This window comes from Lolium perenne, chromosome 4 (assembly GCF_019359855.2).
Source record: "Lolium perenne isolate Kyuss_39 chromosome 4, Kyuss_2.0, whole genome shotgun sequence".
Classification (NCBI taxonomy): domain Eukaryota; kingdom Viridiplantae; phylum Streptophyta; class Magnoliopsida; order Poales; family Poaceae; genus Lolium; species Lolium perenne.
In genome coordinates, this window is record NC_067247.2 from 377,633,907 (window position 1) to 377,657,786 (window position 23,880).

At 45.2% G+C, this 23,880-nt stretch overlaps 2 protein-coding genes and 2 long non-coding RNA genes across 6 annotated transcripts; 3 read left to right on the top strand and 1 right to left on the bottom strand.

The window, feature by feature from the left end:
- Nucleotides 1-9,009: 9,009 nt before the first annotated feature.
- On the bottom strand, nucleotides 9,010-10,141 carry LOC127297160 (uncharacterized). Of its 2 annotated transcripts, none has more exons than XR_007848919.2 (2): nucleotides 9,610-10,141; nucleotides 9,010-9,330 (listed from the first exon to the last, which is right to left on the bottom strand). It is a non-coding gene; the product is annotated as an uncharacterized lncRNA (long non-coding RNA). The 2 variants fall into 2 exon arrangements; XR_007848920.2 differs by having other exon boundaries at nucleotides 9,426-9,701.
- On the top strand, nucleotides 10,011-11,553 carry LOC127297161 (uncharacterized). Of its 2 annotated transcripts, XR_011744093.1 has the most exons (4): nucleotides 10,011-10,124; nucleotides 10,406-10,420; nucleotides 10,692-10,747; nucleotides 10,821-11,553. It is a non-coding gene; the product is annotated as an uncharacterized lncRNA (long non-coding RNA). The 2 variants fall into 2 exon arrangements; XR_011744092.1 differs by lacking the exon at nucleotides 10,011-10,124 and having other exon boundaries at nucleotides 10,336-10,420.
- Nucleotides 11,554-17,383: 5,830 nt separating this feature from the next.
- LOC127297162 (cytochrome P450 78A9) lies at nucleotides 17,384-19,717 on the top strand. Its single transcript, XM_051327457.2, has 2 exons — nucleotides 17,384-18,448; nucleotides 18,788-19,717. Exons 1-2 carry the CDS (start codon nucleotides 17,402-17,404, stop codon nucleotides 19,409-19,411), a joined length of 1,671 nt encoding a protein of 556 aa, XP_051183417.1. The 5' UTR covers nucleotides 17,384-17,401; the 3' UTR covers nucleotides 19,412-19,717.
- Nucleotides 19,718-21,673: 1,956 nt separating this feature from the next.
- LOC127348066 (protein FAR1-RELATED SEQUENCE 5-like) lies at nucleotides 21,674-23,761 on the top strand. The gene is made up of 3 exons (XM_071818338.1): nucleotides 21,674-22,569; nucleotides 22,686-22,868; nucleotides 22,975-23,761. The coding sequence occupies exons 1-3, from the start codon at nucleotides 21,674-21,676 to the stop codon at nucleotides 23,759-23,761; spliced, it is 1,866 nt and encodes a 621-aa protein (XP_071674439.1).
- Nucleotides 23,762-23,880: the final 119 nt, after the last annotated feature.

Consider the following 23,880-nt stretch of genomic DNA (forward strand, 5'->3'; position numbering starts at 1 on the left):
CTGAAAACACATAAGGGCATATATAATGCGGGGTCTTAGAAAGGTACCTAGAAAAATAAATTGGATTTTCATTAAGCACTTGTGCTTACTTGTACAAGACAAGTGCTTAATTAGGCGCCTCTACCATAGAAATCGGCAATGATGGTTAAGAAAAACACTAGTTCGTTTTTGCAAGCATATCCATAAGAACTTTGCATAGAGATGGCTTAATTATGCTCTAGAATTTAGAAAAGCTGACTTTCTATGAAGGGTTGTCTATGAGGGTAATTGAGACAAAGAAAATATCAAGGAGAATGGATTCAAAAAAAATCCTTTTGAAATTTCATGGAAAGTGGAATATAAAAAACAACCAATCATAAAATTTAGAGCTTATAATTCTGCACATTATACAAGCTTCTACAAACCAAACAAGTTTTATGAAAAAATAATTCAGGAATAAGTTTCTCAAAAAAAATGTATGAAAATCCTTCGAGCCAAGAACAAATAGACGGTTTGGGCATATAGGGTCGAGTCTATAAGTACGCAATGCGTCCTAATTAGTTAAACCTTGAGCAGCTCTTCTTAGTAAACTAAAGAGCATAGGCAGGAGGAGATAATTAGTGACCGGAAGCTAGGAAGCTTTTACGTGTATCTAGATTGGATAGTACTGAAACTTATGTCCAGGCTCAGTCTGAATCAAGCATTAGTGTCATGGTGTGACCATACATAATGCAAATAATACTGTATACGCTATGAGCCTATAAGACAGCGACAAGTTTATACTGAAACGTACTTCAAATGAATGGGTTGGCACGATGGTTATATTAAGCATGTACAGCTGATCATTAGGCTTTGAGCCGGGTATGTCATGTTTGCCTCGACCAACAGGGTCATATTCTCTGTGATCATCAGCTTGAAAGATATTATCTAAGATGCACAAAAGACTTTACACCCGGCTTTGTAGCTCACAGCCTCAACAACGGTTCAAGCACTCGAAAGGTAGCCTGACAAAACAACGTCGCAAAACGACTGAAAAGTATTAAGTGCTGTCTTATGTGGCCTACTGGTCCTTATTTTCATTTCACGACTTCAAGTGGAGCGTCTGTCACCTACAAAAAAATGCCCTAATTCCATCTTTATTGTGGACAAAGTGGTGTTCGTTACCATTAACTAATTCAGATTAGCAACTAGAGGAGATCGAACAGGAGTCGAAGTGGGTTAGTTACAAATTCTTCCCTAGACCTGCAAGTGTGCAGAAACGGGCAAGTTCGATTCGGCAACCAATATTACAGAGAATAGCTAGCACATCGAATATGTTCTACGAATTCAGCAAATTTTCTATGCATAAATTGCCTCTACAACAGAATTTGCTTTCGATTTAAATAGCACGCATATCAGAACCAAATGCCTGTCTCTTTCCAGATTCCGGCTTTTTGGCAGTTAGGGTTCTCCACTGACAAACGTATATCTCCTTCCCTAGCCATGCTGAGGAGGACGCAGATCTTTCAGTTCAATAGTTGCCTGCGCATCCGGTCCTGACATGGACAAGTCAAGATCATAAAAGCTAGGGTAAAACTTGACCATGAATGGTGCACTTGTTCGCATAAGATTTACTTTCCCTAATCAAATCTTTGCTGGAATCAATTCGATCCCAACATTGACCGCACGGTGACAAGACCTTGGGGATTGCTGGAACATATCGAGCTTAGCTCAGCAATTTCCTTTTTTTTTTTACTTAGCAAGAGACAATGTCCCCTTTTCAAAAATAGAAAAAACAAAGAGACTATGTCCCCACCGGTTTTATTGAAAAAGTTAAAACCCTTCAGCAAATTAGGATAGGGTCATCATATAGTATAGGAAGAAAGGTCCGCCTATATGACAACCGTTCGCCTTTTTTCTACGCACCGTCAATCCTTTCAGGTGTTGTTTGCCCGTCATTGCCATCTATGGCTCCCACGAGGTCTCGTCCCTCATCGCCGCCAGTAGTTGGTCCCACATTACCGGCAACCCCTCTGTCTAGGAGATTAACGGATCATCTGGAGTTTACCTCCATAGTTTACGATGTTAGTGTAAAAATCACATTTATCCTCATATTTGTTAGTGTAGCATTTGTGGACTATCCTATTTAAAAATTCTTCCTATATTTTACACCTTAGTTGTACCTATGAAGGTTTTATCCACTTATTATTTTCTAAACAAACAGTGAGAACCCAGATGTCAAGATGGTGTCGCATCTGAGTAGATGTACAACTCAAGCATATATTTGCTATGTGTTTATCATATATGTCATAGATGCAACATGGTGTCGCTGCCCTTACCTATTTTTTCTTATAAGCTAAACCTTAGCTTGTTGCACATAATTGACACAGTTTCATATAGTTTGACTCGATTTGATGAAATTTTAAGATAATTTGGCAAAAATCTGTAACAACTAACCATACTTTGTTTGGGTGTCATTGCCATCTTTGGCCCCCACAAGGTCTCGTCCCCCATCTCCGCCGGACACTGGTCGCGCATTACCGGCGGCCCCCTCTCGCTATCCTAACTACTACGACCGCGGATTGCGGGTTTGTAATCCTCGTGTTTACTTTTTGATTAAATATTTGCAAGAATCTCATGCAAAAACAGTTTTGCTAGAATTGGTTCGATACCAACATTGACCGCACGGTGGCATAGCTAGGGGATTACAGGAGCATCTCAAGCTTAGCTTAGTAGTTTATGTTATTGGTGTAAAATTTACTTTTCACCATCAAATCTTGGTAGTGTGGCACTTATCCTATTTTAAAAAAATATGCCTATATTTTAGCCCTTAGTTGTAACACAGGAGTCCATTTCATTTCTCTAAACAAACAATGTGAACCCATGTGTCAGTATGATGTTGCAGCTGACTAGATGGACAATTCAAGTATGTATGTATGATGATATATGACATGAATGCATGATGTGGCTAATCTTACCTTGCTGCACATAACTTCCACAATTTCAATAAATTTGACTATATCTAATGAAATTTTATGATAGTTTTGCAAATACCTCTAACAACTAAGCATTCACGGCGTATGCCTAGTCAACTTCCATACCATCCAAACAAGTAGATATAGTTTTTCAGTTTGAAAAGGTAATAAAATCTGGTAAACAAACTACAATAGCACCACTAATGGTAATTATTGGTAAGATTTATTTCGTGGGATAATAGTTGGTCACAACAATCAAAATTGATCGAGGGGTAAAGCATGTGATTAATTTACTTTCTTTTTGGAAAATATACTTAAGGAACTGATTTTTTACTAAAGTGTGCTTTACAACATAACTGACTTTGTTGACTCCACCGGTTTTATATTGTTGGCACTTTTGGCACCGACGAGGTTTTGTCCCTAAAGTAAAGACACTGCTTAGGGAAAAAAATATTTGCATGTATCTTCGCGGAGGAGTAATCTTCATCGGAAAAAACACAATCAAAGTATCTACTGCAGATCAACATTGTTGAGACGTCCGTAACACAATTCAAACTACTATATCTCTCAGGAAAAATTGGTTCCATAGCAGTTCCCAGTCACTGCGCGCGCGCGCGGGGGGGGGGGGGGGGGCACCGCCCCCAGCTTGCATAGTGGATTTGTTTTTGGCTTTTGCCCCTCCCCTCATACCATGAAATTTTGTGGTTTACACTCCCATATATTCTTGGAAAACTGCACCATTGTTGCGTGGACATCTTTGTTTATATCCTAACAAGATTCAAAGCTCTTGTGGCTGCCATGCCCGGCCCTGATACATCTGTGGCCGGTCTAAGGTTGTCAGATCAGTATATTTGGTAATATCGTTTTCTTGTCAGCAATATCATATCGTAGAATCATATCATAGTATCAAGATGCTATGAGATTTGTATTAATATGTATGTATCAATATTTTACCTCAGATGGATTTAAATTCAACCTTTAATTTGAATTTGAGCATATTCTTATCATGTAAATGATGCATTTAAATATGAGCGGCTTCATCCAATGCATGATAAAGCATACCTAATTACGAATCCACAAAACAAAAGACTGGATATGCTTGACAATCGGTACAAACAAATGGATAGTTGAGTGTTTTCTTGCACATACAAACTCCTTTTTTAAGTCATATCTCCCAAACGTATTGATGTTGTATTGTTTACAAGTAATTAGCCTTGAGACTACAGAAGGACTTTTACATTTTAGCTTGCCACACCGCTTTATCCATATATTTTTAGGGCTGCCCTAGCTGGCGCTCGATCGCTAGGAGATTAGCGAGCGATCGGTTTCAGACATGATTAGGAGCAAACGTGTTTTACCTTGCCGTACATTTGCATGCATGCAAAAAGGAAAAATTTAAAAGTTTAAAACATTTTAACTTTCAAACGACAACTCCAAATTAAGATCCGCTTTCACCAATAAATCCGTCTCGACGAGATCTTCAAAACTAGCACCCATGTTAATATGTTTCGACGACTTTTTTTTCGGGCTAAAAGTTATCAACCCTTTCTATTTGAATAATCAACCCCTCCGTACTTGAGTGATCAACGGCAAAGGTATAAAATTATCAACCTGGTGCAGGGTATTGAGGGAAAGTTCTGCATGCATGCACAAATAGACGAATCTGCTGATGTCAGCGGAATCTTTTCCAAATTTCAAAATTCAAAATGTTTTAACTTTCAAACGACAACTCCAAATTAAGATCCGCTTTCACCAATAAATCCGTCTCGACGAGATCTTCAAAACTAGCACCCATGTTAATATGTTTCGACAAACTTTTTTTCTGACTAAAAGTTATCAAGCCTCTCTATTTGAATAACCAACCCCTCCGTACTTGAGTGATCAACGGTAAATGTATAAAATTATCAACCTGGTGCAGGGTATTGAGGGAAAGTTCTGCATGCATGCATAAATAGACGAATCTGCTGATGTCAGCGGAATCTTTTCCAAATTTGAAAATTCAAAACGTTTTAACTTTCAAACGATAACTCCAAATTAAGATTCGCTTTCACCAATAAATCCGTCTCGACGAGATCTTCAAAACTAGCACCCATGTTGATATGTTTCGAGCAACTTTTTTTCGGACTAAAAGTTATCAACCCTCTCTATTTGAATAAACAACCCCTCCGTACTTGAGTGATCAACGGTAAATGTATAAAATTATCAACTTTGGTGCGAGGTATTGAGGGAAAGTTCTACATACATGCACAAATAGACGAATCTGCTGATGTCAGCGGAATCTTTTCCAAATTTGAAAATTCAAAACGTTTTAACTTTCAAACGACAACTCCAAATTAAGATTCGCTTTCACCAATAAATCCGTCTCGACGAGATCTTCAAAACTAGCACCCATGTTGATATGTTTCGAGCAACTTTTTTTCGGACTAAAAGTTATCAACCCTCTATGTTTGGAATAATCAACCCCTCCGTACTTGAGTGATCAACGGTAAATGTATAAAATTATCAACCCCAAAATTAATTTTATTTTAAACATTTTAGCGAATCTTTTTTAGTTTAGAAGCTATCAACCCGGTGTTCTGATATTTATCAATAGTAAATATGAATAACTACCAACCCTAAAAATCTAAATTTATTTCAAATATTTTGGCGACTCTTTTTAGTTTACAAGTTATCAACCCGGAGCCTAGTTATTTATCAATGGTAATTATAAATAACTACCAACCCTAAAAAGTATTTCATTTAGAAATATTTTAGCGAACATTTTTTTATTTTACAAGCTATCAACCTTGTGCCTCGTTATTTATCAACTATAAATATAAATAAATAATAACGCTAAAAAGTATTTCATTTAGAATATTTTAGCGACTCTTTTTTAGTTTACAAGCTATCAACCCGGTGATCCGCTATTTATCAATGGTAAATATAAATAAATATCAACCCTAATTTTTTTTATTTAATTTAAAATATGTAGCGACACTTTTTTTGTTTACAAGTTATCAATCCGGTGCCCCGTTATTTATCAACGGTAAATATAAATACCCAGCAACCCTAAAAAAGTAAATTTCATTTAGAATATTTTAGCAACTTTTGTTAGCTTACAGCTTAAAAATAATACTTAATTTGAGTAGCAAGTGGTAGTTCATTTGAGTTGCAAGTGGATCTTCCCACCCGTTATTTTCCCCCCCTTAAAAACCACTGGCCCGAAAAAGGGAATTGCAAAAGGATCCCCTTAAACATGAATTACCGTACGAAAAAAACCAAAAGGGAATTGCAAAAAGAGAATTGAGAATCTGCCTCGTGCTGAAGAAAAAAAGTGAGATGCTATGTGTATGCATGCAACAACTTACGAAAGCATGCTGAAAAGTTAGCTCATTAAATGCAAATCAATGAGATGATCTCTGCATGTGCATGCATGCAGTGTGAACGCTCTTTACTGCATGCAACTTGCAAAGTAGTAATACAAGCTGTTAGTGTGAACACATGTGAACGCAATTAAACACTAGGTGATAAAAAGGGAATTGACTCGCTGCGCGAGCGCTTCCGCGCCACAGAAAGTGATTGCTCGAGCGCTCGATTGCCAGAGAGGGGATTCGATACTAAATCATACTAATAACATACTAAGATACATATAAGGATACTCAAACCATGACCCGGCCGTGACACGAGCTTTAGGCATGCAGGGGACACTACGGGCACGGCTGTCTCCGCGTCCGTCCAGGCGAGGGGTTAGGCAGGCGACCCAACGGCCCTAGCGAGCTCGGGTCTATCTACTCTTTCAGATTCCAGATGATGTCTGCGTGCAAAGGCGGTGAATTCTGAATTGTCTGCGATGTCTCTCGATCGGGCAATCAGCGGCAGGGGCAGTGGAGACGATCCGGGATTTCTTCCTGTCTGCCGTGCGTTTTCCGGTGAACTTCCCTGCCTCGCAAGTGGCCGGAGTAGTGCCTGAACATCTTCTACTAACATGTCGTTCTGGGACAGAGACGCCTTGGTAGAATATTAGTGAGGAAGAGACTAGACCGCCTCGTAAATGGATATTTGAATGCCGTCGTTCTCGACTTTTACAGACCAAGTGCCTTGATTCAGGTCGGCGCGATCTTGGAAATGGTTTCCGCTGGTTTCAGCGTAACTACTGCAGTAGGTATACGCTGACTGACCGTCAACATCGTGGGGACAAGGTTATAAAAGTGCTGCTAGGAGTACTTCCTAAGGACTATAGATTACAGTTGATGAAGGGTGTGTAACATGAAACGGGCCTAACTCTTGTTGTTTACACACTAACTGTACGTGGTGCATGTTAGTCCAAGCTTCCCTCCAAGCACGCATAACCAATAGCTGCACCAATTTGTAGACAGTATATATATGCTGTGCCTAGCTAGACCAACATGTTAAATTGTTAATACAAGAGTATGTAAGCATAGGGTTACTGTAGCTCCACGAAGCTCTTCCATATATACTAGCAAAAAAAATAGTAAAAAGATACTAAAGCAGAAAATTTTGGACAAAACTATACTGGCAAGTAGATCATTATGGACATCATATGCTAGAGACCGATGTGCTACTAACTTACTAACAAAGTACTCGGATAGGGCCACTATTAGTATTAGTAGCACATCTACACAGGGCTACGGCAGCTGCACGAAGCTCCTTAATTTACTATAGCAATTTAGCAAAGAACATGGACAAAAAATACTGGTAGTAGCAAGTACAACATGGGGTTTACAAGTACCTACTTCATTCGTCCCTAAATAGGTGGCGTATCTAGCTAAAAAGTTAATGTCTTCTAAGTTTGACCCGTTGCATATACTAAAATACTAAGATTCATAATACCAATATCAATAGATCCATCATAAGAAATATTTCATAATATCTTTATTTGATATTATAGTTGTTGGTATTTCTTTCAAAATAATTGATCAAACTTAGAAATGTTGTTGACTTTTTTTACTAAATTTATCCACATGTTTAGGGCATGCACACTTAATGAGATGCTTAGAAAAATAAATCATATTTTACTTAAGCACCGGTACTTATCCTATATAACTAAGAAGTTCATCCCCATTTACCTATTTCTCTTGACATGCAGCTATGCCACCTCAGCGGTCCCACTAATCAGTTATTTTCTCTTCACATCATTTCATGCCATGCATGGGTGCCGCTCTCATTTTCAGATCGTGCTGACCCGATAGCTTCCCTTTAACCACATTAATACATCCACTGGAACAGATGTTTCATCGATGTGGGCTGGACTCTTCGCTCGCTCGAACAGATGATTCGTTGACGTGGGCTGGACCAGATGCTTCCGACTTAGCCCCTTCGGTACGACATGGGCTGGGCTATATTGGCCCGCTTCAGACCGCTCGACGTCCTCCACATTCGTTCCTCGTAGAAAAAAAACTCCTCTGTTCGTCTTCCTCTGGGCTATCCCAGAACGTCCCACCTCCTCCCTGAAAACGGCGACTGAAAACCGCTCAGCCATAAATTCCACCATTCAACCTAATAAATCGGACCATTCAAGGACTGAAAACCGCTCAATGAAGTTCATCCGCCGCGCCGTCTTCTCCAGCTTAAAAAGCACATCGTCATGACATCCGCCTCCACACCAAACTCGGCAGACTCCTCTTGCCGCCTCCGCGCTGGTGCTGACCATTTCCAATCCTACTTCTTTCCTTTATTAAAATTCCTAAATCCCTCAATATTTTGGCAGGTTGATTCCGGCTCGGGATTTCCGCTGAAAGTTCTACAACTGCACGATTTTGGCTGCTGCTACCGGACGGGGCTTGCCTGTAGCGCAGGCGTGCGACCATCCGTGCGACCCGGCGTCAAGAATCCATCGAGCGGCTATTATTCCCACCCCCTCGCGCTGGCTTTTCTCCAAAAGAAAAAGCAACCGGAAATACAGGAACTGTGCATATCCCTTCCTCTGAGTACAGATTACCTTCCGTCATTCATGCATAACATAAAAAAAAAACACAAGAGGAGATGACTCATCGCGCGGGAACACAACCAAGAAATACACAGCTGCGCGCCAAAATCTGTATTCTGAATTGACGCTACTGTAAATAAACAGGAAAGGTTGAAACACAGTGATCCGCACATGAAAAATATCCTCCAAAATTGAACAGCGAAGGAATCAATTGAACACTGCAACAACCAACACAAGTCGCTAATGGCTTCTTCAAGTAATCAAGGGGATAATGAAGAACATGGATCTCACTCACGCACGGTAAGACATCGAACTGATTCTTCACGATGAATCATAGTCGAAATTCGCAATTTTCTTTGAACCGATTGTGGGAATTCTTCCAATCCTGCCACCCCCTCCGTTCGTTTTGCTTCATCAGGCATGCCATCGGCCTAGATGTACAGGAACACTTTGCAAAAATTCTAGAAACACCTGCATGCACAAAATCAAATGATAATGTCTCCAGACCAGTACTATGATTCTAATTGATCAAAAACTAAATGGTTGTAGGGCAGTAACAACCATACCACATCATTGTCAAACTCATCCATGTAAGACTGAGCCAGCGTACAGACTTTGCTCTTCAACATAAAGAGAACCGTTTGACTTAATGTTGCTTTTGCCAACATACAAGGTTGTTATCTAGCTCAGCCAAGATTACCTCTAACTCAGCCAAATAACCCTGAATTATGAATGTCTTTAGCTGGTTACCTCTGTTTCTCCTTGAGCTTGAACAGACGAGGTAAGCGACGAGGTCCTCCTGAGTCAGGGGCCTGGCCGCCTCGCTGCGGGGAGCCTGGCCGCCTCGCTGCGGCGGGCCTGGCCGCCTTCCGACGCTGCGCCTAGCCGCCGCGGCATCTCCTCCACCTCGCCGCCGTGGGGAGTGAGACCAGCGGTTACCCCGCTAGGCGCCTGCTCCAGCTTCACGCGCTGTCTTCCGTCGAGAACATCCGGGCTACCGCCAGTCTAATTCGCAAGGGAGCAACAGGCCGGCGTGTGAGGAGTAGGGGCGCCGTCGCGCTCATCCAGGTCGAGGCACCACATCCCTGACCCTGAGGCTGCGGAGCGGCCGAGATCCATCGAGGGTTTGCGGCTGGAGACCGGAAGCCGGAGGAACGGGAGCACGGCGGCACGGCCAGAGGTCTCCGCTCAGCTTCTGCCGCTTGAGTTCTTGTTCCAGCTTGAGCTCACTTCACAGGGGATGGATACAGACGGGGAAAGAGAAGGTACGCACGGTTCCTGTATTTCCGGTTGTTTTTTCTTTTGGAGAAAAGCCAGCGCGAGGGGTGGGAATAATAGCCGCTCGATGGATTTTTGACGCCGGGTCGCACGGATGGTCGCACGCCTGCGCTACAGGCAAGCCCCGTCCGCTGCTACCTCTGGCTGTACGGATTTCTTGGGATTTCTTCTGGATTTCTTCAGATTTTTTGCAATCTCCGCCTGGTTGATGGATGCTAATTTCCGTTGATTCGTTTCTCCGTCTGCTGCTATCATCGACACTGCACAGCGCTTCTTCAGTTTGGTACGCACACTCTTCTAATCTACTCTTAAATTTCAATTCCGTTCATTGGATGAGCGCAACAATATAGCTGCTTCTTCTCAATTTATTAACACTCACTGGTAAGAATAGTACCTGCTTCTGTCCGTTTGGTTACCCACCGTGAAATATTAATCAGCTTCTGTTTTCCTAATCATGCTGTACTAATTTAGTGGTTACCCTCCGTGAAATGCATGTGTTCAAACTTATTGGCTACAAACCATTAGCTGCTTCTTCACATTATATGCATTTTCAGGAATCTACGGGACAGGAAATAATTATCAATCAATCTCCAATCATAAGTACCCAAAGGTTTGCTACCAATCCTGAGATTTAAGTTACACACTCTATCTGCACATCCTGACCAAACCTTTGCTATCTGTAGTTCAAATGACAATACTACACAGGAGTTGCATAATAATACACCTCCTTTTCGCGAAACACCAGCTATTACCATGGACAAAGACAGGCTCGGGTAATATATTTTAGTCTATAATGATGCCCTGATTTCTTTAGATTCAACATGAATTTCAAATGGCATTTATTTTTCTACAGCCACTCTACAGCAAAAAGAAGTATTGAATTTCCAGAATATGAACCTACAAACAAAGAAACGTAACTGAAAATGAAAAATTTACAGTAAATTATTATTCAATTTCTCAACAATACAATTTTTTACATGCCACAGTGGAAAATGTGTAGATTATCCCGCTAGAGAACTTGATCTTCTGTCAAACGACCTAAGCAAGAGTATGTACATCTCCTCATATCAAATACCAAAAATCTCATTTGCCATTCTCATTTTTGATCCTCAAACTGCATTTCAGGCAACACGGCTGCAGCAGACACCTAAGAAAGACACGAGGATAAACAGTAAAATAACATAAGTACCATCAATTTTCATATCCATGCAAAATTATCCAAAAGTTCAGTATATATTGTAAACACGAACACACAAGCATTACCTTTTTAATACTTCTGATTTCTTAAACCACATGCAGGGCACCATCATGTATTGTTCGTTTGAAAATAGTTATCACTTCTCTATCGATATTTCCAGCACCATGTTTGTCCCTGCAAAAATGTATGTGCAACGAGGTGTCAAGTGTCAATGCTGGTTATTTTTTTAAACCGAAGGTCCGAGGACCCAGCTTTATAAATAAAGCAAACGACCGAAAGTTCAGTTTACAAACCACCACACGACTCACGCCACACACGCGCAGCCAACAGATAAACACCTCACATCTAAACAAGTCATGTGCTCAGCCCAGCACGACACTAACACAGCGGTAGGACACAAAGATAAAGAGCCCTGAAGCGGGTCGAATATGCTAAGCCGCCCTAGTCCGCGCATGTAGCCTCCTGACCTCGTCCACCGCGAAGTCCAGCAACGCCCGATCCCTCCGTCTGACCAGAACCCTCCAAGACTGCATATAAAGCAACATGTGGAAGAAGGTGTCAGCTGCATTGCCAATCAGTTTCCCTTCAATAGTTAGTTTGTTCCTAATATTCCAGAGGGCCCAGCATTGGGCCGCAAAGGTAAACCATACTAATCTACGAAGGGGACCTAGCAAACCCTGTGCTAAGGCAATGAAATCCCCGACCCCTGCCGGGTTCCAAGTGCATTGTAGGAGCTCCCTAACTCCTGCCCACATGAAACCTGCCATGGGGCATGTAAAGAAGATGTGGTTGCAATCCTCCACCTCTCCACAAAGAGCACAAAGGCCATTGGACGGCCCTTGCCTCTTGGCCACCTGGTCACAGGAGGGTAGCTTTACGCGTATCAGCTGCCAGAGGAAGACTTTGATCTTGGGTGGAACGCGTGTCCGCCACACCTCCTGAAAGTGCGTAACTGCTGTGCCCTGCATAAGTCCGCAGTAAACCGACCGCGTGGAGTACTCCCCTGAGGACTCCAGGGACCAAGAAATCTGGTCATTCCCTGCGGCATCCGGGAGACCATTGATTTCACGGCAAAGATCATCCCATTCGACCTTTTCCGCCAAGCCAAGGTGCCGGCGGAACCGGATACGCCACTCCCCGGGGTTCCCATCGGCCACCCTAGTCGAATGGACCGTGGCGAAGGGGTTAGAACAGCACCCAAAAAGGAGTGGATAGCGCGTTCTAAGCGGCCCTCGCCCCGACCACCAATCCAGCCAAAAATAGGTCCACTTCCCGTTGTGGACCTTATGGCGGGCACCCAGTTTGAAATACCATTTAAGTTTCTGTATGGAATTCCAAAACTGGGATCCCCTAGCCGGCACGTCCTGGGAGAAAAAATCCCTTTCCCCTAGGTACTTAGCCCGAAGCAAGTCAGCCCACGGTCCCTGTGTTACGATAGAACTTCCAAATCCATTTCAACATCAGGGCAATGTTCATGGTTTTGGTGTTGAGGATCCCCAGGCCCCCCAACTGTTTAGGTTTACACACGGTGACCCAATCCACCATGTGATATTTCCTCCCCTTACCGACTCCTTCCCAGAAGAATCGGGATCGAGACCTGTCCATCGCCGCATGGGTGGAGTCATGTAAGAGATACAGGCCCATAGCGAACATAGGAAGGCTCGAAAGGCAGGAGTTAGTGAGTTCAAGCCGGCCGGCCGAGGCAAGGAAGAGGCCTTGCCAGGGCTCGACCCGGTGACCCACCTTCTCAGGCAGGAATTCCCAATCCGCAACCCGAAGCGCTCGACTACTCACCGGAAGACCCAGGTATTTCATCGGGAGCTTGCCCAGTCTACAGTTGAGCATGTGCGCAATCCTACGCTGCTCCGGTTCCGTGACCCCTGTCACGAAAACCTCGCTCTTGTCAAAATTGATCTTGAGACCCGACATGTTCTCAAAGCATAGCAGTAGAAATTTAAGGTTCGCAATCCCCAGGTCCGAAGGCTCAATCATGACAAGAGTGTCGTCCGCATACTGAAGATGTGTCACCCCCCCTGGGATGAGGTGTGAGACGACCCCGCGGATGTGGCCAGCCGAGTTGGCCTTGGCCAGAATCGCTGCGAGACCATCCACCAGGAAATCAAAGAGGATCGGCGAGAGGGGGTCGCCCTGCCGCACTCCCCTCGCATTCCGGAAGAAAGGACCCACCTCTCCATTGACGTTGATGGCAGTCTGGCCTCCCATAACCAGCTGCATCAATCTATGGACATTCATGTCCGAGAAACCCTTGCGCCTCAGGATCTCTCGAAGGAAATCCCAATTCACCCTGTCGTAGGCCTTCTCAAAATCGAGTTTGAGCAGAAGGCCCCCAAGCCTCTTGGCCTGGAGCTCGTGTGCAATCTCGTGAAGGGCGAGCACCCCCTCATGCAGACACCTACCCCGGATGAAAGCAGTTTGGCTTCTATCAATGGTTCTGTGAGCAATCGGCGCTAAGCGGGTCGCATACGCCTTTGCCACAAACTTGAAGATGACATTGATGAGCGCAATGGGCCTAAACTGCTTGATCGTATCCGCCCCCTTAACTTTTGGGATGAGGGTGATGACCCCGAAGTTCAAACGCGCGACATCCACCCTGCCCAAAACGAAGTCGTTCAGGATCCTGAGGATGGGCTCTCGCAGGATTCCCCAGAATCGTTTGAAGAAGGTGACCGGCAACCCATCCGGCCCAGGCGCAGAATCCGGCCGCATGCTGAGCAGGACCTCGTCAAGTTCGGCTGGAGTAAAGGTCAACTCAAGCGCCAGGTTTTCCTCCGGTCGAATCTGCTGGTCCCCAGACCACAAATCGGAGTGGAGGGAGAAAACCCTTTCCTCCCCCCTCGCACCCATAAGGCCGCGGTAGAACGAATAAACATGCTCCATAAGACCCAGCTGCTCGTCAACCTCCCCGTGGTCCGTGACAAGCCGAGGGATCGAGCATTTCCGTCGCCTCCCGTTGGCGATGGCGTGGAAATATGCTGTGCAAGAGTCCCCCAACACCGTCCAACGCACCCTACTGCGTTGTCTCCAGTACTCCTCCTCTAGGCTGTCCATGAGGAGTAGTTGGTCCTCCAGATGGTATCTGAGAGCCCAGCCCTCCTCATCTAACCCATCAGCGTCCGCCTGCCGGTCCAGACCGTCAATCTGCGCCAGGAGGTCCGCCCTAAAAACCCTTCGCTCCTTCCCTAGATTGGCTCCCCAGCCCTTAAGGAACTGACGTAAATTCCTAGCGATGCACTGCCAACCATCAATGCTGTCCCAGTGGGGGCCCAGCTCGTGTAGGTAGCGGTGTAGCTTGCCGCTGATAAGCTCCCCAAAGCCCGCAACACGAAACCACCAAGTCTGGAAGAAGAACCGTGGTGGTCTCCGGACCGTGACTTCCCCACTATCCAGGAGGAGTGGGTTGTGGTCTGACCCAATCCTCGTGATAGCCGTAACGGAGCAAAAAGGAAAGGCCGCCTCCCAGGCGGGCGAATTGCTGGTTATTTTCCCCCCCGCTGTGTACTTTTTTGTCATTATGTAAAGTAGGAAACACTAAGGGTGCAGATTGCTTCTACACCTGCTGATGCTCATTCACATCAGACTACCCCTGATGCAGCAGCGGAACATACTTGATGGCCCTGAGACATTTATCTCTATTTACTACTTACTATTTTCTCATTCTGTACCGTACAAAAAACAATAGGGGCGCCCTTGATGCAGCAATGAAACATACTTAACGGCCCCGAGACATTTTTCTTAATACTAACCTATTTGATATATTTAAGTGTTCTCAATTGGGTCAGTTTGGTTTACTCTATCTCTCAAACAGGAGCACGACCAGGCCTGGCTGCACATACCTCTGGCCCAGCTCCTTGATAGAAGCGGATTAAGCAAATGCTCCTCCCGTGCCTCTGTCGATGTGAATGGAAGAGCTCATGGAGCCGTTAGTTGGCATGCTGTGGAACTATGCCTTTGAAATCAAGTGATTTTGGGTGTGCATGACACATGTTTGGTAAAATTTAAGTCTACCATAGTCGCTTCACAGTACTCTTTCCTCGCGCTCCAGCAAGAAGGTTGATGTGTTACTCAGCTTGCTCCCGAAGCAAAATTTACAAGGGTGATCTCATAATTGTTCTCCACAGCGCTGCAGGTTTATTCTTCACAAATCTGTAGCGGTTTATCTTTCATAAAGCTAATATATATATTATTTTTATTCTATACATATCCCGCCGCAACGCGCGGGGTATCATCTAGTTTATACAACAAAGATGCATAACTAGGCATCTCTCTTTTACATCTATATTGGTGTTTACAAAAAAATTACTCCTCTAAACCGGACCTAGCCAAACCCTTATACAGCTTAGAGGAGTAAAGCCTTTACTTCTCGGCCGCTCGGTCCTCTAAATATACTCACGCGCGGTGTAGAAGTTTGGCTCTCCAACCCGCCTCGGTGTTTTCCTCAAACCACACTGCTACACCACTGGCAACGCCTCCGCTGACCACCAATAACCTCCACTGACACCTCGCAGCCTCTACGGCCATCTCGTCCCACTTAGATTCACCCGCCATCACCGGAATCGACCTATAGCTCTGGTGCCATATCGCTGCATCGATTTCTCTGATTTGGTGCAATGCGGAGCCACGACGAGCTCGATTTGTTGCGAAATGGAGCGGACGGAGATGGCATAGTTCGGACGCAACAGAGCTAGGCGACGCTGGAATCGAAGGAAACTGGCGAAATCCCAACCGACCAACTAGGTTGGAGTTGAACCTTCGTCCTCTGAGCCCCCTGCCCCCACCACCACCCGACGAGCTTGTTGCTGGAGATGATCCTCCTTGCAACTGTGTTATTAATGGGTGCTAGTGTCAGTGCACGGTAGGTTACTATCTTTCAGATGGCATGTATCCTCCATGGGCCATGTTTGTGAAGACAATCACAAATCCTCAAGGCACAAGAGATGTCACTTCATCATGATGCAAGAGTCGAAAAGGAAGGGCGTGGAGAGAGCTTTCAGTGTGCTTCAAAAGTGATTTTCCATTTTTCATAGCCATGCTAAGTATTTGAAACCAAAGGTGCTATTGCAACTAATGGCATGTTGCATCATCTTGCATAACATGATCATTGAAGAAGAGCACGTCATGGCAGAAGACAACTTCGGTACATCTCCAATGCAGATCATGTGGGGCCAAAACATGATGCAAACAAGATACATTCCCCGCAGGGCATCGAAACATCGAGAATCGAGAGATTCATACTCAATTGCAAGATGATCTTGCCGAGGATCATTGGCTACTCCACGACACATCCTAGTCGTGCTTCTCCTTCATTTGAACCATTCATGATATTCACTTCATTTTGGACTCTGCCATGTGTTTGGAGTTAACTAATTTGGTTTCATCCATTTTGGACACGGAGTATTTTATCACTAGCTTGGGTGGGAGGTCGGCTGGTCTCGGGGAGTGTGCCCATCCGCCGTTTCATCGATGTGTATTTGAGTGGGTTTGTCCTTGTGTCGAGAGCGGACATGAGTCTGTGGTGTCTAGTTATATGGTTTTCGCCCGGTTTTCAGCAAATTAACTGGGCACTTTCTTCTTAATTAATAGAAAAAGGCAAAGCTTTTGCCTTCATTTCAAAAAAAAAGAAATTGCTTTGTAAACTTAAATTTTATTCTTTTGTAACATTCCATTTTAACTTTATTGATCGGTTTCTATGTGTTTAGATTTGAATAACTTTATTTAGAAATAAAAATTTAAAATGTTAATTATAGATGATCGGTTAGGAACCGCTTTTATGAGGAGCTTTTATAAGGAGTTGGGACAGAGGGAGTAACTTGCAGCCCTGGCAGTGGGTCTAAAGTCTAAACCGAGTTACTGAACAAGTACAACGGTCCGGCGGAAAAGACAGAGGCCGGTCCACTGGTCAATTTTTCAAATCTTTGATGTGCCAATGATTGAATCATGTTTGCAAATTGCAAGGACCGCGCGAAATCTTTCGGTCAGGAAAAAACCCTATAAATACCGCCTTCGGCGCAGCAAGCTTCGCTCAGAGCACAGACACGAAGTCCAAGAATGGAGACCTCAGTCGAGAGCTGGTGGGTGCTGCCCCTGACCTTGATCCCAGCCATCTCCGGTGGCCAACACGACGGCAGCACCACCACACTAGCTGCCATAGCCACTAGCTTCGCCTACGTCGCCGTCTTCGCGTGCCTCGCGTGGGCAGCCGCTGCCCTGCTCTACTGGGCTCACCCGGGCGGCCCTGCATGGGGAAAGTACTGGAGGGGAAGGGGGAAGAGCGTCGGGGCACGCGGCGCGATCCCGGGGCCGAAAGGGCTCCCCGTCGTCGGCAGCCTCGGTCTCATGTCCGGGCTAGCTCACCGCTCTCTGGCCGCCGAGACGGCGCGCCGGCCCGGGGCCAAGAGGCTCATGGCGCTGTCGCTCGGCCCTGTCCGCGCCATCGTCGCGTCCCACCCGGACGTGGCCAAGGAGATCCTCGACAACCCGGCCTTCGCCGCTCGCCCGCTCAACCACGCCGCCTACGGCCTCATGTTCCACCGCTCCATCGGCTTCGCCGAGCACGGCCCCTACTGGCGCGCGCTCCGTCGCGTCGCCGCCGGCCACCTATTCGGCCCGAGGCAGGTCGACGCCTTCGCACCCTACCGCGCGCGCGTCGGGGATGACGTGGTCGCGGCCCTACGCGGTGGCGCCAGCGAGGGAGGCGTCGTGCAGGTGCGCGACGTCCTCCGCCGCGCGTCGCTCTACTACATCATGCGGTTCGTCTTCGGCAAGGAGTACGACGTGTCGTCGCCGGCGTCGTCCGCCGGGGAGAAGAAGGGGGAGGTGGAGGAGCTGCTGGAGATGGTGCACGAAGGGTACGAGCTCCTGGGCAAGGAGAACTGGTGCGACTACTTCCCGGGGCTCGCCGCCGTCGACCCGCAGGGCATCGGAGCGCGGTGCGCCGAGCTCATGCCTCGGGTGAACCGCTTCGTGCACGGCATCATCCAGGAGCACCGTGCCAAGGCGATCGCTGGGGTAGAGGCGCGTGACTTCGTCGACATATTGCTTTCCCTGCAGGAGAGCGAGGGGCTCGCCGACGCCGACATCGCCGCCGTGCTCTGGGTACGTTCCAATACCATATCTATAACTTGTAGAGCATCACAACGGATTCACCAAATCAAACGTAAATAAATTAGCCTGATGTCATTGGTTCCATTTTGAGTGTATGCAGATCATGCCTACTACTTTTGTTGTGATCGTAATCTAAGTAAAATACGAAAAACCTTTTCAAAAAGCTACTAGCATTCGTGCAAAATTAAAATCCGCGAACTTTGTCTCTTTCCTTTTGTTCTCTTTATGCACAAAGAATCAGATAAGTGGATGGCTAGTAGTTACGGCATAGTATCACACTCACACTACACGAGCGAAATAAATAAACAAATTTGGTGGTTATTTTGTCAGGAGATGGTTTTCAGAGGAACAGACGCCATGGCCGTGCTGATGGAGTGGACCATGGCGCGCATCGTCCTCCACCGCGACGTCCAGGCCAAAGTGCACCGCGAGCTCGATGACCTCGTTGGCCGTCACAGCCACGTCACCGAGTCCGCCGTGCCATCCCTACCCTACCTGCAAGCTCTGATCAAGGAGGCTCTCCGCGTGCACCCGCCGGGCCCGCTGCTGTCGTGGCGCCACAGGGCCATCTCGGACACGTATGTCGACGGCCACCTCGTCCCCGCCGGCACCACCGCCATGGTGAACCAGTGGGCCATGAGCCACGACCCCGAAATCTGGGACGCGCCGCTCGAGTTCCGTCCCGAGCGGTTCCTCGCCGGCGGCGAGGCCCCGGACGTGTCCGTGCTCGGCGCCGACGGGCGGCTCGTGCCGTTCGGGTCCGGCCGGCGGAGCTGCCCGGGCAAGTCCCTGGCCATGACCACCGTTACCTCCTGGATGGCCACCCTGCTGCAAGAGTTCGAGTGGATGCCGGCGGGCGCCTCCACCGGCGTCGACCTGTCGGAGGTGCTCCGCCTGTCGTGCGAGATGGCCGTGCCGCTCGAGGTCAGGGTTCGCCCGAGGCGCCAGTTGTGACGCTGCTGCTGCAGCCTGAAGGTTTGTTGCCACCATGATCGATCGACTTCACCGTGTAGTCCGTAGCCATGACCCCTGTCTGCGCTTCACGACAGTGAATAAGCTGAGCTGCTGGTATAAAATGTGCACCAGCTCATCTCGTATTTGGTTCAGAATTTCTAACTTGTGTGATGTTTATGTACGTGCCATCAGGTGTGACCGTGTGAGTATAAGGTTCCACACGGTGTACAAATTGCGAAGACAAAATCTATACAAGATTGTGTGTGCGGTGTGCTATACTAGTAATAAACATCGTTGCTTATTAAATCTGCATGTGTTGGTGTGGGTCGCCTTCGAATGTCAGCAACAGCAAGGTTTATCATCTCCCGAATCTGAAAGCGATCGCCAAGTTTATGGACGCTATTCTGTCTGGTCTCTTTGAGCGTTTGACTTTGAGACGATAGCTGCCCACAAAACTTAGGCCCCATTTAGAAACGGAAATTTAACGAGAGTAGACAAATGGAGGCCGAGCTACATGTAGCTCTTTATTTTAAAAAAATAGAAATTATATTTTTAAGTTTTAAAAAATTCTGAAAAAAAAACCTAGATGATGGAATCTACTAACATGCAAAATCTTAGTGGGAAATTCTTAATACTTTTTAGGCTACACAAAAATGACAAATGGGTGAATCTGAGAATAGTGAATGGTGCATATTTCAAAACTATAAAACCTGTCAGATTTTGTTATTTTTGTGTAATCTACAATACAAGAATTTCACATTGAGATTTTACACGTTTGTAGATTCCATCATTGTCTACATCCAGGATTTTTTTTTATAGATTTGTTTGAAACATAAAACTATGATTTACATTTTTTTGCAAATAAAGGGCTACATGTAGCTCGGCCTCCGTTTGCAGTTTTCAAAATTTAACTGCTTTCTACACAATACTTTCATGTTTAAACAAACCCTGGTTTACTTGGAAGGGCTTTGCTACATCGAGGTCGACCTCGATTCCTGCTAAAACAAGGTCAGTCCGACCAGGTGAAAACTTTCCTTTTCTGGCCCACCGTGGGGACCACGCACTTTCCTTTTTCGGCCAACCGTGGGGACCCCGTAGCATACGATCATATCCCACGTGAAAGCCACTTTTTTTTGGGGACCACAGCTTAAAAGCTACATCTACATCGGATCCCATCTTCTTCTTACCTGCTACATGTGCGCTGGATCCCCATCTTCTTCTCCAGCACGCCAATAACAAGGACGAAACCAGGCAAGAACAGTCACATCCAGATTCTTCTCTCCTCTCGTCCAGTTCCAGCCACCAGTTAAACCTGATACATCGAGGTTTTCTGCTGAATACATCGAGGTCGGCCTACCTGACGAATAGATCTACATACTTGCTTGTTTCAGATCTGCTACATCTGAGAAGAGGGATCTGCTACATTGAGAGGAGGGATCTGCTACATCTGACGACTAGAAGGTCCAGGGAAATCACCTCCAACCCCATCCCTTCTACATCGTCTAACCCTCTGCAAATTCAGTTGCCTGGAGGTACCATCTTGCCCAGATTCAGTTACATGCACCTTCCCCTTGCTACATCTAGTGAAAAAATATGGCAGCATCAAGTCTTTAGACCAGCTACAACTGCCACTGAATGTATGTTACATGTAACTACTTGTGTCTGAAAATAAATTACTGCTATGTTACATGTGCCACTAATGTAACTGTAGGACAAACAACAAGTAACAAGTCTAAAAAGAAAAAAGAGCATAGAACACAAAGATAGCATGTAGAACACAGGATATAACACAAACAGATGGAACACAAAAAAGTAGATAGCATGTAACTGGTAGAACAGAAAAGGTAGGACAACCATGTAGAACACAAAAGAAAAAAGCATGTAACTGGTAGAACAACTAGGTAGAACACAAAGTTAGGGCAGAGCTACAAAGAAAACTAGACTTTAGCTGGTATGTTACATGCTCATACTGGTTATCAGTTCATACTGGTTTGCCATTACTAAAAGTAGTACTGCATGAAAATTTGCCCATACTGGTTGCCATGTCAGTCACATGATCTTTCCTGCTATTGCCTTTGTTTTCTGCGGAACATATTTACAACTTGCACCTGTAAAACAGGGAAAAAATAAAAAAAGGAGAATGTTATTTAACTGAAGATGGTAAAAAACAGATGTAAATTTACTTTAAAAAATGTTGTGCAACCAAAAAATCTTAATGATTCATGTCATTGATTCCATGCAGATATTTGTTTTTGAAGAAGAATGCCAAGGGCTCGCGGATTTGAATACTGGTTTGGTGGCATTGATCTCAATGCAACTCCTGAAGCTAGTACATCAACTGATCAACATGCTGGGCAGCCGCCTGAAGTCGGAGGCCATCATGTCGATCCCCAAGGAGATGAAGCAGGTCCTTCAAACAATGACCAGCAAGCTGATTCGCGTGCACAGACTGGTGTTACACTTTCCAGTGAGGAAAGCGATGGTGAAGCTGAGGTTGAGTCAACGCCTGAAGGATATGTTCCAAAGGTTCCATTTGTTGGCATGATGTTTGACACACCTGAACTAGCTTTGCAGCACTACAACAGATATGCTCACCACATTGGTTTTTCAGTGAAGATAGAATCATCTAGGAGATGTGCTAAAGATGGTGAGCTAGATAAATTTGTGTATGTCTGCAACAAATCTGGGAAGCCTAGAGAAGAAGAAGCAGTCCCAGTTAAGCAGAGGAACCGTAAGCTAACTGTGCTGACCGACTGCAAAGCAAAGCTTCGAGTAAAACGTGATGGTGCTAGATGGAAAGTTACTCAGTTTGTCGAGGTGCATACACATGAGGTGATTGACAAGTTTGCGCTTAAGAAGTACTTGAGATCACACAACAAGATCCCTGCAGAAGAGAAAAAGTTCATTGACTTGTTGCATGAAGTCAACCTTACTTCAGGAAGAATCATGGAAATCATGGGGGAGCTATATGGGAGCAAGCAGAATGTCCCATACAACAGCAAAACAGTTAGTAACTACACTGCAAAATTAGGGAACTATGACAGGATTAAAGATATCCCAGAGCTGCTAGAGTACTTTGAAGAAATCAAGAAAGATGATCCCAGATTTTTCTACAGGTTCAAGCTAGATGCAGAAAATAAAGTGGAGAACCTGTTACGGTGGATAGCAAAGCAAGAGATGTCTACCCCTGTACAATGATTGTATTTCTTTTGATACAACATTCATGACAAACCGGTACAGACATGCCATGTGCTCCTTTCATTGGAATAAATAGATATGGTCAATCCATCCAGCTTGGTTGTGGTTTTGTGAGGAATGAATCTTCTGTGAACTTTGTGTGGTTGTTTGAGCGGTTTTTAGAGGCAATGGATGGACTACATCCATTGAACATCATTACAGATCAAGATGCAGCTATCAGAACTGCTATCCTCATTGTGTTCATTAGCATCATACACAGGTTCTGCAGGTGGCATATAATGCAAAAAGTACAGGAAAAACTTGGTACTTTTGTTGCTCAGAGAGAAGACTTGCGTTTAGAGTTCAATGATGTGATTTGACTACAGCATGACACCGGAAGAGTTTGAACAGCGGTGGGCAAATATGGTGGAAACGCATGGGGTTGCAGATAACACACATTTTCTTGACCTCTATGATTTGCGTGAGTATTTTGTGCCAGCATATTTCCGCCACCGGTTTTTCCCATTCCTTCAAACTACATCTAGAAGTGAAGGGTTTAATGCTGTTCTTAAGCAGTATGTTCATCCACATGATAGCCTTGTTCGTTTCTTCAAGCAGTACATGAAACTACAGGAGAGAATTGATGTAACAGAAGATGCTCATGAGTTTGATGGTGATGAGAAGACAGTTAGGCTTTGGGGGGACTTTCCCATGGAGAAGCAGATCCTTCAGACATACACCATGCCCATCTACCACCGCTTTCAGCTTGAGCTTCGGAAGATTACATCCTATAATGTTCGTGACATTGGTGTTACTGAACAAGGGAGCATTCATGAGATTTTCCCAATACAAGGATCCGTGCGCGGGTACGGTAGGAGGAGTTATCGTGTCGATGCTGATGTAGCTAATGGAATCTACAATTGTGAATGTTGCAAAATTAACAGGGATGGTATCCTGTGCTGCCATGCATTGAAAGTTATGACACATCTAGGGAAGAAGATGCTGCTACTGTGGAGAATCGGAAAGCTAGGAACCCACCAATGTCAGCGACAAAAGGGCGCCCAGGTTCAAAAAGAAAGAAAGGTGGTCTACAGTTACAGAAACCAAAACAAGGTCTCTGTGGTGTGTGCAAGCAACCAGGTCACGATGCTCGTACGTGCGAGGTGCGACTAGCAAACCCAGAGAAGTACAGTTTGTTGGGCCTTTTTCATTGATTTGAAAAAAAGAAGGAAAAAAATATAAGAAGTGAAGGACGTTGTGTTTGATTTAACAATTATGTGGCTCATGTTACC

Excerpts from the sequence above, each read along its gene's own strand:
- LOC127297162 (XM_051327457.2), top strand. The coding sequence starts at position 17,402 with ATGGAGACCTCAGTCGAGAGCTGGTGGGTGCTGCCCCTGACCTTGATC. Across the intron at positions 18,449-18,787 it reads ACATCGCCGCCGTGCTCTGG|GAGATGGTTTTCAGAGGAAC; the intron begins GTACGTTCCAAT and ends TTATTTTGTCAG.
- LOC127348066 (XM_071818338.1), top strand. The coding sequence starts at position 21,674 with ATGCCAAGGGCTCGCGGATTTGAATACTGGTTTGGTGGCATTGATCTC. Across the intron at positions 22,570-22,685 it reads AAAGTGGAGAACCTGTTACG|ATATGGTCAATCCATCCAGC; the intron begins GTGGATAGCAAA and ends TGGAATAAATAG. Across the intron at positions 22,869-22,974 it reads TTCATTAGCATCATACACAG|CATGACACCGGAAGAGTTTG; the intron begins GTTCTGCAGGTG and ends ATTTGACTACAG.